At 43.5% G+C, this 13063-nt stretch overlaps 1 protein-coding gene across 4 annotated transcripts in view; it reads left to right on the top strand.

Moving 5' to 3' along the window:
• EPN2 (epsin 2) overlaps positions 1-13063 on the top strand; it is a 44200-nt gene that overhangs the window by 16102 nt on the left and 15035 nt on the right. For all 4 annotated transcript variants that reach the window (XM_053957358.1, XM_053957361.1, XM_053957359.1 and 1 more), the window contains one exon: positions 4486-5259. In XM_053957358.1, the coding sequence (XP_053813333.1) occupies positions 4665-5259 (595 nt within the window). In that variant the 5' untranslated portion in view covers positions 4486-4664. The remainder of the gene's footprint in view (positions 1-4485; positions 5260-13063) is intronic.

The raw sequence follows: 13063 nt of genomic DNA on the forward strand, positions 1-13063 counted from the left end.
TCCTGCTTGGAGTTTTACATTCCAGAGGTGTGAATGGATTCTGCTGAAAGCCTGCCTATAGGTGGATTTTCTGGGGCTGTTTGCTTTGAACTGAGTTCATGAAGGACTTTGTGGCTTGGCCTTGGTTCTGTGTTAGTCTCAGCAAGTTAAAGAAGTTTCCTCATGCAGATTTCATTCACTGAGCTTCATCTCTTGGGAGAGAGATGAGGAGTTCAGGCAAGAATTGCTTCTGTCTGCATGCTGTGTGTAGGAAGGCACCAGGAGAATTCATGATTTGTGTGATGGAACTGCTGGAATAGGGAAAAGGGCACGGGGTGTTTCCCTCCAGCTTAGCCCTGGTAACACAGGTAAGCTGCACCTCCTTGTCTGCACATCTGTTTGCTTTGCCATTTGCAGATGTCAAGGTGCTTCAAAATCAGAGAAAACGGCTTGTAGGGACCAAGAGCAAAAATGAGGAAGGCTCCCCAAGACTGAACTGTTTAACTTTCACAGAAATCTGCTCAAGCCTTTTTCCTGCTAACCAGAAACAGCTTTAATCAACTGGCCTCACTTTCTGCTTTCTTTGCAACTCTGCTGTTAAAAATGCAAACTCACATTTTTGCTGAAATTGCAAGTGCATTGTTCTTCCTTGTGGTTTGTTGTGAGAAGTTAATTCACTGAGGTCTCTGGAAAAAAAAATCAAAACTTTCTGTGTAAGAATTTGTTAGAATGTGTTAGAAACTGTTCCTCACTTTTATGCAGTTGGGATGTTTGGCTTTTTGATCTGTTTAATGATAAAAGAGGTTGTTGTGATGCTGCAAGATTTGGAATAATCCGGGAAAAGGCTTCCATTGTGTGGCGAGGGAGCAGAGTGAGTAAAGCAGGGACAAAACCAGAGCTCTGAGGTGAGGTCAGTCCCACTGAAAGGCAGGACCTTGAGTGTTGGCACAGCTGCATTGGTGAGGGGAACAGCAGCTCCATCACTTTCCATCCTGTCTTCCCCTGGGTGTTCATTATGAGGATTAGAGTAAGTTGGTTTTTATGGGCTATGAGTAGAGTAAGATGAAAACATGTCCATCAAGAAAAGGAAAAAACAAACCTTAATGTTTCTCTCATTGAAGGCCTTGGTGTTCAGGACTCGAAGATGTGAAAGTGAAGAATCCCTCAGCGTTGATGGATTGATGGGTTTTGAGTCTGTTACAGAACAACAAGTGAAATACTTAATTTCTTGGAAGTGTGTAAATTGCTGGTTTCTCTTTACCCAGTGTGTTCTCTCCTGTGTTTGCTCTTGGGATTGTTTTTCCAAAGTGCTCCTCCAGACTTAGAAAAGCTTCCAAAGGAGTTCTTCCTTTGGTTTCTTCTCCAAAACCAAGTGCCTGCTTTCCTAGTGGGGTGTAATTGGGAGGGAATGAAGGCTCTTTGCTCTGTTTTTTTAGGCCTTGACAGCTTTGAGTTGCATTTAATCAGCTCCAGAAGTGATCCAGGGTTGGGTTGTTCTTACTCATCTTGCAGATCTTAGGAGACTTGGAGTATTTTTCCTGTGCTGTTGTGTAAAAATGGCTGGATTTGGTGTGAGAGAGAGAGAAGGGAAGCAGTCTTGTATTGTGAGGGTGGTTAATTCTTCAGGGACTTTTACATGTGAGGTATTAAAATGATTTTTCCAAAAGCCTGTGAAGTTGTAAAGTAAGAAACTTGTCTTTGGCTGGGGAGATACACACAGGTGAGGCACCTGCTCCTGTAGTGTACTTGTAAAAAGATTTTGGGGAGACCTCTCCTCCCTGGCCTTGAAAGAAATAAAACTTCCATAAGGCAAGAATGTTTTTCATAGATTTGCAGTGGGTTAAAGGACAGGAAATAGGGTTAGGAGTAAACGTTGGTTCTCACAGGGAAGGGCTCTGAGTCCTGCCAGAGATCAGTGCTCCTGCAAATACTCCCTTTAGCAGATTGGCCCCAAATAATCAGATGGCTAAATTGAAGCAAATTAGCCAAATAGAATTTAATCTTGAATTGAAAGGAATGATGAAAGATTGAGACCTGCTGAGGGATAAAGTGGCAGGTGAAATGCACAGGGAGAAGAAATGTGCAGTAGAAGTAAAACTCCCAAGGGGCACGTGGAATTTTAGGAAGTATTTGATACATGGGGAGTGCTAAGCAGTAAATGATTTGTGTTGTGATACAAACTTCTCTTGCTGCCAAATCTGAAATGCAGAGTGCTGGGAACTGTGTGTATCCCAAGAAAATGGAGTTTAACCTGTACATGGAAAGACCACAGGGATGATGGAGATAAGGAGAAGCTTCCAAGTAGCCTGAATTTCAGAAAACCTCAGCTCAGAAGGAGTTGGCCAATTCCCATAAAACCATGGGGCACATAAAGAAGCCCAAGGTGACGTGTTCTTTCTCAGAAACCTGAAGGAGTTGTTAGTTGATTGTGGTCACTGTGCCAGTGTTGTACTTGCTGAGGGTGACACAGAGAGCTCAGGTGACTTCCAGAGGGGGTGGGAGAGGCCCAGTGTGTCCATGCTGGCATCCAGGGTGTCCCAGTTGCTGATAATACAAGGGAATATGAGGAATACAAGGGAATAATCTCAGGCTCTTTGCACAAGGATTTGTGTCTGAGGATGTCAGGCTTGGTGGACTTCTTATCCAACTGGTTTAGAAAGTTTTGTAGCTCTCCTGGGTTTGATTTGTCATGTTATTCACTGCTTTTCTGGTTGAAAAAGCTCAGTTTTTATGGGGGGATTGGATTCTTCTGCTCTGGGATCTGTATAATCATCTGGATTGTGTCCATGGTTCCACTGGCACTTGGATCCTGTGCTGCCTCCAGCTGCAAGGAGCTCCTGCCTGCAGCCTGCTCCCAGTTCAGTGTGACCTTCCAGATCCCCTGGATAACTGCTTTCAGCTTTGCTGGGAACTTGCCTAACCCATTCTTGGCAGAAAGAAATGGCTTAGGCTAAATAAGATGTACATTGTGCTTTTTCTGTTTAATTTTTATTGTTTCCTCACCTTTTAGAAGTCGTACATTAGAGAGGGATCACAGGGGCAGGTGAGCCAACAGATCTGGGCAGTGTAAAATTCCAGAGGGAAGGAAGAGTCATGGAATGTTTGTGTAGGATCAACATTTTCAAATTCTGGGTTTGATCCACACAGAACTTAAATGTCCCAGGAGATGCCCCTTTTTATTCCTGCTGCTGTTATCCATTCTACAGCTGGTTCTAAATACTGGGGACAACACCAGGGGCATGAAGCTTACCTGAAGCTTAATGTTGGTCTCATTCAAAGTTAATCTTCCATCATGTCATAAGAGGCTTTTATTCTGCCAAAAATCAACTTTAGCGGAAGAAGATAAAATAAAAAAACTCATTAGGTGTGTTCTGTGGTACTTTAACCTGCCCAGAAAGGTTTCCAAGGAAGGGAATTTGTCTTTATGCTAAAAAAAGCCATTACAGACCTGTGCTGACACTGAATTCTGCTTCCATTCCAATTGGCACTGTAGTAGTTTGAAGCATGATAACAATGTCAGGTTTGAAATCTGTGCTTTCCTCGTCTCCAGTGTCTCTGTGAGGGATGGGGTTGGTTCTTGGGAGTCTTTGGAGGAGCATTATTAAAGGCCATGTGGATGGGCATCTCTGTGACCGTGGCCAGCTCAGTTCCAGAGTCCCTGCTCAGTGTCTGTGCCACTGGTGGCTCTCAGGGCTGCTCTGTGTTCATGGAATGGCCAATCTGCCAGTTTGCTCAAGTAATTTATTCCAAAGCTTAATAGGCCTCTGTTTACTTGAAACAGTGACCTTAACTAAAGAACTGACCCGGCTTTCCAGCTCCACAACTTGTCCTTGCCTTTTCTCGCCAATCGTTTTGGCTTTACAATTCCACTCTCATAGAATTAAAAATTCTTCGGTGCTGTGCAAAGGACACACAGAGCAGAAATTGTGGATCTGCTGAGTGTTGTCAAATGAACAAAGTAAATGCTTTTGGGAAAAAAACAATTCCTTCTAATCTGCTTATCACTAAAGGTCACCTTGAGTTGGAGTATGTTGGGCCACAGGATCTCTGCCCTGAGACTGAGAGGCCTTTAAACTACCCATGGTTTCAGAAATGGCTTGGTTGATTCTTTGGAAATTTCCTTGTTCTCTCTGGATGCAGATTCCTACTTTAGAGGGCTGCTGAACATGGAATTTCTCATGTGGTTTCATCTGAGCTCTGTAATTTAAAGTTCTAGGTAGGCTTTATGTTGGAAAATAAGTCTCCAGGTTGGATTTTGTTTCATTTCTTTAAAATTTTGCCTTTGTATCACTGTGATTGTCTTGCTTTTGTTTTGCTCAGCACTTCAGGTTTTTAATCTTAAATGTTTAATGTGACTCGTGAGAAGAACAAGTTATTTTCAAAACCAGAAGAAATTTGAGGAGGAAAAAATTAATCTAGGAAAATTTCTCCCAAGCGTGTGTGGCTTGCTGGCTGCGCAGAACAATCAGACCCAACTAAGCTGCTTTGTTTTCTTTCCTCACTCAGGTCATGATTTTCATTTTCTCGTGTCGTTCTCTTGAGGAGAGGAAATGATTGTAGCGGAACGTGTCACAAACACGCCACTGCTACGGAGCCTTCGCAGTTCAGAAACGTTCCTAGAAGAGCAAATTTAGCCCTTTGCTGTTTGTGTTGTGGAATCTGTCTTGGTAAAAAGGGAAATAAAAATGACGACTTCGTCTATCCGACGGCAGATGAAGAACATTGTGAACAATTACTCAGAGGCCGAAATAAAAGTTCGGGAAGCGACCTCGAATGACCCCTGGGGTCCTTCCAGTTCGTTGATGACTGAAATAGCAGATCTGACCTACAATGTTGTGGCCTTTTCTGAAATTATGAGCATGATCTGGAAACGACTGAATGACCACGGCAAGAACTGGCGACACGTCTACAAGGCCCTCACTCTCTTAGATTACCTGATTAAAACTGGCTCCGAGAGGGTGGCCCAGCAGTGTAAAGAGAATATTTTTGCTATCCAGACATTGAAAGATTTTCAGTACATCGATCGAGATGGGAAAGACCAGGGCATCAACGTGAGGGAGAAATCCAAGCAGCTGGTGTCCCTTCTGAAGGACGACGAGCGCCTCAAGACGGAGAGGGCCCAAGCCCTGAAGACCAAAGAACGGATGGCTCAGGTGGCCACTGGGGTGGGCAGCAACCAGATCACCTTTGGCCGAGGCTCCAGCCAGCCCAACCTGTCCACCAGCTACTCAGAGCAGGAGTATGGAAAGTCTGGAGGATCCCCAGCGTCCTACCATGGCTGTAAGTACAGGCAAACACATCCCAAGGGGTTCGTCCTTTTCCTTGGAGGGCTGCTCTTGGGGCTGGGGGTGAATGGTGCCTGTGGGACAGTGGCAGTGCTGCCTGCCAGGGGATCTGGGATCTCTGTGGGTCTGCTCTGTGCTGTTGATGTCCCTGCAGATGCCTGGGTAAATATTTGCTTTGGAGAGGACGTGTGTACTGATGGAAATGGATTTTAAAAGCCCTTGTTCGCTGTCAGTTCCAAAGGTAGCGCTGCCAGGCTGCTCTTGTGTTCCAGGGTTTGCTGTGATGGGGAGGGTGTGAAGGGATTTTCTGGTTTTTTCTGGTTTTAAAAGGAGTGCTTGAGGATGTGTTCTTTTTGTTCAGGATGGAATCATAGGATGGTTTGGGTTGGGAGGGAATGTAATCTTATTCCACCCTCTGCCATGCTCAGGGACACCTTCAACTGTCCCAGGTTGCTCCAAGCCTTGTCCAACCTGGTCTTGGATTAAGAATAAATAAGAAATACAGAATATTTCCTGAATCATTTTGCTACTTTATGCTGCTCCTATTGTACTTTGGCAACAATGCTGCTGTTTAATTTCCTTTATTGCTTACTCAGCAGTTCTTGGAGGAGAGGACTGCTTTTAATCTGTATTTAAATATTTAAATTCTCAGTGTTTGGTGTGTGTGTCTGTACTAAATACTTCATTCTTAAAAAATGAATACAGTGATGTGGGAAGAACAAATTCTTTCCACCACTGCTTGGTGGGACTCCCTGTCATGTCAGGAAGAGGCCTGATTTGGCACTAAATCCTCCTTAATGTAAGTAATGATCTGATGAAAGCTGCTTTGGCTGGAATGTCAGTGGTTGTGGTCTAATTCTGAAGGGAAATCTTTTCTTTAAATGAATGTTTCGAGTGTGTGGAGGGCTGTGACTGAGCCAGGGTGCAGGAACCACTGAGCACCAGCTTTAAGAATCTGACGTTTGTCATGTCCTGGGTCCCAAACTGCTTCTTAAATCATAAATCCATGAGTGGGGTCAGCCCTGCTGACATTTGCAGGAGGACATAGCAGGAAAATCAAGCCAGGATGCAGAAAATCTCTGTTTAAAGCTCTGGAGACAAGCAGAAAAAATTATTTCCAAAAGGAAGTTTTTTTAGCAGAGAGGGTACAAAAAATGTGAGTGCAGGTTTCCAGCTATGAGAATTTTTGATCTTGACTTTTAATTAGCAGTAGGATAACAAACATCTTAATTTTTCTGTAATAATAATTTTTCTGTATTTATGTAGCTTTTCTATAATAACCATGTTTGAGCACTGTGAATTTAAAAAAAAAAACTCGTATATTGCTACCTCAACAATAACAACATTTTTCCTTTTCAAATCTATAGATTGCTGTTGACTACAACAAAAATTCTTAATTTAGAAGTAGCTTGAAATATTGATTTTTAACTTGGGCTGGTGGGCTGAAATAAGTGACTGAGGTATGCTGAGCACACCTTGGCTTTCACAGAATTATTGCTCCACCAGTCCCAACTTTAATTAATGCCTGGAACTATTGTTTGGAATCTTAAATGCTACCAGAGGCTCCAAACTATTCCTCCCAGCAGGGCTGAGCAATGCAGGGCGTGTTCCTCAATTGTTCCTGGGATGCTTTAGGAATTTTGATGGGAGAAGCAGCGAGTTTGGCTGTTCAGTGTTCCAAGGGTGGATTTAGTGCTCCCTCCTCCCTGTGTGTGTCCTGTGGCAGGATTGCTTTGGAGGTAAAGATTCCTTAAGCTTTTTATTTTTCCCTCCTCACCTCCTAAGAAGCTTTAGAAATCTCAGGGTTTTTTCTCCTCCCCACTCCTTGGTTCTTCCTCTCTCCTCTCTTCCAGCTCTCCTGGATTTTTTTTCACTGTGGATCAGCAAAAATCCAGGTGGCTCTCAGGTTGTCTGTTTAGAGGTTTTAATGTGTTTCTTGTCTGGTTTAATTGAGTGGAGCAAAGCAAACCAGCACCTTCCAGAGCAGCTGTGCTGAGTCCTTCACATATTGGGAAACTGGGAAGAGCTTTATCCCAGGAAATGAGGAAAGAGTTTCATTAAAATCCATACATTTAATCTCTTACATAAATGTAGGTCCTGTGCCTGCTAAGTTTGATGGAAAAAATGCTTTTCATTATTTAAAGTGAAAGAGATTTTATCCATCATGTGTTCTTTTTTTTTTAAACAATTACATTTAAATTTAAATAAATATATATATTAACATATAAATAAAATTTTAAAAAATTTAAAAATAAATATTTAAATTATATATTTTTTATTATTAATACCCTTCTTTTGTGCTGAAAAGCTGGATTCAGAAAAAAAATCTGTAAAAGGAATGAAGTTCTGCTTCACTCCTGGGAAATACTCCCCTTAGAACATCTCTAAGATGCTGCTGCTGCTCTGTATATTCTGGCAGAATTCTCTTTCATTCCTCTGAGCCTTTGAAGAAGAGATCAGAGACTTTTAGATTTGCCATCTACAGCATGAGATTTGTCTCTTCAAAATGTCCAGCCACCCTCTTTGCTGCGTGTTCAGCACGTCTCCTTACCAGGCAAACAGAAATAAAGTTTGGGAGAGTGGCAGAGCCTTTTTGGCAGCACCACCACAGGAAATGTTTCATCCCTCAGTGGTTTGCTACCAGCACATTTTACTCTTGCTCCTTCTAGACACGGTGGGTGGGGGATTGCAGAATTCATTCCCCTTGCTCCAAGAATTTCTGTTGGGTTATAAAATTTCAATTTTAGCGCTCTCTTGCAGAAGAAGGAGCTGAGAGTTTGGTAGTTGCTGCAGGACAGCTCACCAGTAACTCCAGTACTGGGGTACTGGGGTGGATGTGAGGGAGCTCTGTCCCCTCCTTTCAGGGACTAAAAGTGCAATTTTAGTTAAATCAGTGAAGCCTTTTTGGGTCAGTTTGTTGAGAATGTTGAATCAGCTGCACTGCACAGCCAGCACTGACTGAACTCTCCTCAAACTCCTCCTCTTCTCCAGCTTCCCAACCTGTGCAGGTTTGCACAGGAAAAATTGGATTTTTGCTTGATGTTGAGCCACAAGGGGTTTCCTTAAAGAATTGCTGCTTTTTGTGTCCCAGATTCATCCTTTGTGACAAAATAAAAGCAGTATTGATACCCTGTGTAGTGAGAGAGAATTCAAGATGGAAAAGGATCTCTTGACTGGTATCCAATCATCCCTCACTGCTGCAGGCAAATAAGGATATTTTCCCCTGTTTTCTCGTGAATATTTTCATTTCACCTCTAAAATCCTTCAGAAACTGTGCAAAATGAAATGGTGCAACTTGATGGTTTTTAATAAAATCCTTTCCCCCAAAAGCTTTGCTTAATGGCTTTGTTGGCCCTGAAGATCTCTGTGCTTGGATAATTCCAGGGAGCACATTATGGCATGTGAATTGTAAAAGTATTTGTGGGGTTTTTTCCTACCCAGTCTCATAACCTGAAAATTGAAGCCATGAGAGATACTCAAAAGCAAAAAGCAGAAATAAAGCTTCTCCCAACCTCCATCTTGTCAGCAATTTCTGACATACTGGGAACAATTGGTTTTATCTTCCAGCTTCAAACCAGGGACAATTAATGCTCGGATTGGAAGCTATTAAATAGTCCATGACAAAATGCCTAATTTTTATTTATTTTGAAAAATGTGCCAATTCTGTGGAGTTGCATCAAATCTGATATCAGATATATCTGGAAATATTCTTGTGTGATGCTGAAATTAACTTCCTGGGGAGAAGAAGGGATATAAAGCAGATATTTAAAATCTTTTGGAGCAATAGTTCCTCACTCCTGATCTGCCTCTGGGTCTAAATAATTGGGTTTTTGCCTGACATTTGTCACCCACTTTCAAAAACTTCAGCCTCTTGTTCCTGGCCCTGTTTCATCTCCAGCTGCCAGTGACCACTTAAATAGGATTCTGGATTTATGGCTGCAGGAGGAAAAGTAGGATGTTCTTAATTTAGACCTCTTAAGCCTGAGCTGGGATGCTGCTCCCAGCCTGGCAAACACTGGTGGTGTTCTAAAAACCAAGTTTACTGAGGCCACGCTTTTTAAGAGACCCAGTCCTGTTATGCCCAGGCTGGGATGTCCAGGTGTTATTTTGGCTTTTGCCCACATCCTTCCCTTTTTCCCCTGTGCTCCAGGAGGGTTTGGGAAGATGAGATGGGATCCATGGGATGGGAGGGATGGATGCTCTGATTTCAGTGTCACAAACCCCGATTTCAGTGTCACAAACCCTGATTTCAGTGACACAAACCCCGATTTCAGTGACACAAACCCCGATTTCAGTGACACAAACCCCGGTTTTAGTGACACAAACCCCGGTTTCAGTGACACAAACCCCGGTTTCAGTGACACAAACCCCGATTTTAGTGACACAAACCCCGGTTTCAGTGACACAAACCCCAGTTTCAGTGACACAAACCCCAGTTTCAGTGACACAAACCCCAGTTTCAGTGACACAAACCCCAATTTCAGTGACACAAACCCCGATTTCAGTGTCACAAACCCCGATTTCAGTGACACAAACCCCGATTTCAGTGTCACAAACCCTGATTTCAGTGACACAAACCCCGGTTTCAGTGCAACAACCCCGATTTCAGTGACACAAACCCCAATTTCAGTGTCACAAACCCTGATTTCAGTGACACAAACCCCGATTTCAGTGACACAAACCCCAATTTCAGTGACACAAACCCTGATTTCAGTGACACACACAGAGCTCAGTGTGACCTGATTTCAGCAGCACTGCCTGAGGTGGGCTCAGCTCAGCTCACTGTGCTCAGAGCCTGCTGGAGAGAGGAGATGCTGAAAGATGCCCTGGGAAGGGCTTCTGTGGATCTTGGGAAATGCCAAGTCTTTAACCCAAACCTGGAAAAATTCTGGGAACAATTTGCTGTAGCTGAATTAATGAGTTTAATATTTCCAGTGATTATTCCCATTAAGTTGACTCGTTATTTCAAACCAGTTTTGTGAAGCCTCTGCAAGTTTGTGTTCACTCATCTGTTTCTGTTTTGTCTCCCCTTTTGCTTGGAGTAGAAAATAATTCAGAGGAATTGCTGTTTTGGGTTTGACACAATAGGAAATTTATGAAATCCAGAATGGCTTGGGTTGGAAGGGACCTTGAAGCTCATCTTGTCCCAGCCCCCTGCTATGGGACACTTTCCACCATCCCAGGTTGCTCCAGCCTTGAACATTCCAGGGATGTGGCAGCCACAGCTTCTCTGGGCAGCCTGTTCCATTCAGAGCACTCCTGTTTTTAAAGGGTTTGGTTTTTATTTAATAATTTCTTTAATAATCTGTTCTGCATCTCTGCAGGTTGGAACACATCCCTGCCCTTCCATCTTAGTCAGAGAATATAGGGAATATCACCCAGCAATGAATCTGGCTGAACAGCGTGGAGAATTCCTGCAGTTTGAGGTGTTGAAGGAATGTGGCAGACTCCTGTCAGATTTGACAGCTTGATTAAATCCTCTCATCGTACATTTATTTTTCTGGTGCTGAGAGTGAAGGTGGGAGGTGCCACTGGTGCATCCAGACTTTGTAGTGACACTGAATTATCCAACTGTGTCCATTCACACGGGGGTAGGGATCACCTGAGAGGAAAATGCTCCCAGCAGAACAAACCTGAAGGATTTGTTGAGTGTCAAATGAATTTCAGCAGCTCTCAGTCTGCTCAGTGCAATCCTGCAGAAAGGCTGAGCAGCTCCACCTCGTCACATTCATCAGTGTTATCAACTCTCCTCTTGTACCTGAAAGATCCCTTCGTTCCCAGGGGAAAGGTGGATTACACAATTCCTTCTAGATTAAGCAGCTTGCATTTACCTTTCCATCATTTGGCTTTTTAAAATGATCCCATTTTATTTATCACTGGCAGACTGACAGGTGGCATCTCTGCCTGCTCCCCAAGTGAATTGCTGTTGGTTTCTGAGTCCTTTCCTTGATATTATTTCTAATTTTCAAGTCACTTTTGGTTTTGCCCACCTTTGTAGTTTCACCGAGTGTGCGAGGAAGCAGCTTTTCATTCTGAGCAAATGTGACTGAGAGCTGAATTCTGGTCTTCAGAATTCCACCTGCAAATTAGAAAGCCTGACACTAAAGAGAAAACCCAGAAATTACAAAAACAGCCCCAAAACCCAAGCACAGGATTCTGAATGAAAATACAGTCTCACTTTTATTATTAATGCAGCTCTCCGTGTCCTGTATTTCACTTTAACTCAGCCAGATCTATAACCAGCTACAGAGGCCTTTTAATAGAGCCAAAATATAGGAAATTATCAATAGATGTGTCTGGGAGCTGTCCCAGCCTGGCCAGGCACAGATGGTGCAGCAGAATCCTGCTTTAGTGATTAACTGAGCCTCCAGATGATTTCCTTGAGCAGCCAGCCCTGTGCTCCCTGCAGGAACAGATCCCACAAATTTGCTCCTGGAGGGACTGGGATCCCCAAATTCCCAGCAAAGCAGGGCTTAGCAGGTCAGAATTGATCTACTGGGTCCCATCTTACATAAACATCTGAGTTAACTGTCACGTGCTGGGGATAAGGGATGCTTTGTGTGCCACCATCCTGCTCCGAAGGCTGAAACCTTTCTGCTGGATCCTGGCAACTCTGACCTTACAGCAGGATGAGGCCCAAATGGACAGGAATCTTAGGTAAAGCGTGTCAGGTTACTTCCAAGAATGGTTCTTTGAATTTCCCTTAATTATTAAAAAAAAAAAAAAGAAAAGTGCTGGCAGCTCTTTAATGTGGATGCTTTTATAACACTGCAGAGGCTTACATGGAAAACAGCAACATTCCTATAGTTTGTTTTTTTATTGAGGCCCAAGGAAGAAATTCAAATGGACATTTTCCCCTTTTAAGTCAAAAGGAGCTGGAAATACCTTTTAGAGTTAATGAAAGCAAGTAGAATGAATTGCTGGAAAGCCTAAAAGTGAGAAGGAATAACCTGTGTGTGTGTGAGCCCGTGGTATCCGCGTGGGGATCCCGGAGCTGCTGCTCTTGGGATCTGCTGGGAGCTCATGGAGCTCCCTGCCAAAGCCAAGCCAGCCCTTCCCATGCCTGGCTGGGAGTGCAGAGCCAGGGGAAGGCTTGGAGTGGGATGCAATCCCTGCTTTTAACAGCTTTTCCAGGCAGGAATGCACCGGGCAGTGAGTTCAGCAAGTCCTTTGTGCGGAGATGGGAGGAAGAGCAATGGAATTGAACCCGTTTTGCATCGTTTGAATTTTAATGTCACTCTGCCATCAGGCTCTTGGTTGTTGTGGAATGCAGTGATGTGAGCAGAGATGGAAGAGCTGGGATGCAGGAAATGCAGGAAATCCCATTTCCCCCGCACAGTTAAAAGCCCAGCAGAGCAGAAGGTTCCTCCCTGCTCCCAGTCCAGGTGCCATCTGTTCTCAGGTGACTCTGCTGCTGTCCCATTTGTCCCAGGCTCTGCTTTTAAACCAGTTAGGGCTCTTTCCTTCTCTAATCCCTGCTGCAAAACTGCTCTTCTCCATCTGCATCTCAAATCCATCCATGGCCAGTTTATACCATGAATTCTTGCCCCTTTTTCTGAAATAGTTTTTCTCTCTCTGGTATTTGACAACCATAAACTGCTCCATCTTCTTCTGGCAAAGATAAACAGAAAACATTCTCTGGGCTCCCAAAGGGAAGTGTTTCCACCTCCATCCTGGTTTAAAATCATCCTTTTGGATTAGAATGATTAGAATTAGTGCTAATTTATTACCTGTATTTGGTGAGTGGCTGGGAATTATCACATGCTTTAATCATCATATTTTTAATGTAATGTAGTGGA

The sequence above is a fragment of the Vidua chalybeata genome, chromosome 16, assembly GCF_026979565.1.
Source record: "Vidua chalybeata isolate OUT-0048 chromosome 16, bVidCha1 merged haplotype, whole genome shotgun sequence".
Lineage (NCBI taxonomy): Eukaryota > Metazoa > Chordata > Aves > Passeriformes > Viduidae > Vidua > Vidua chalybeata.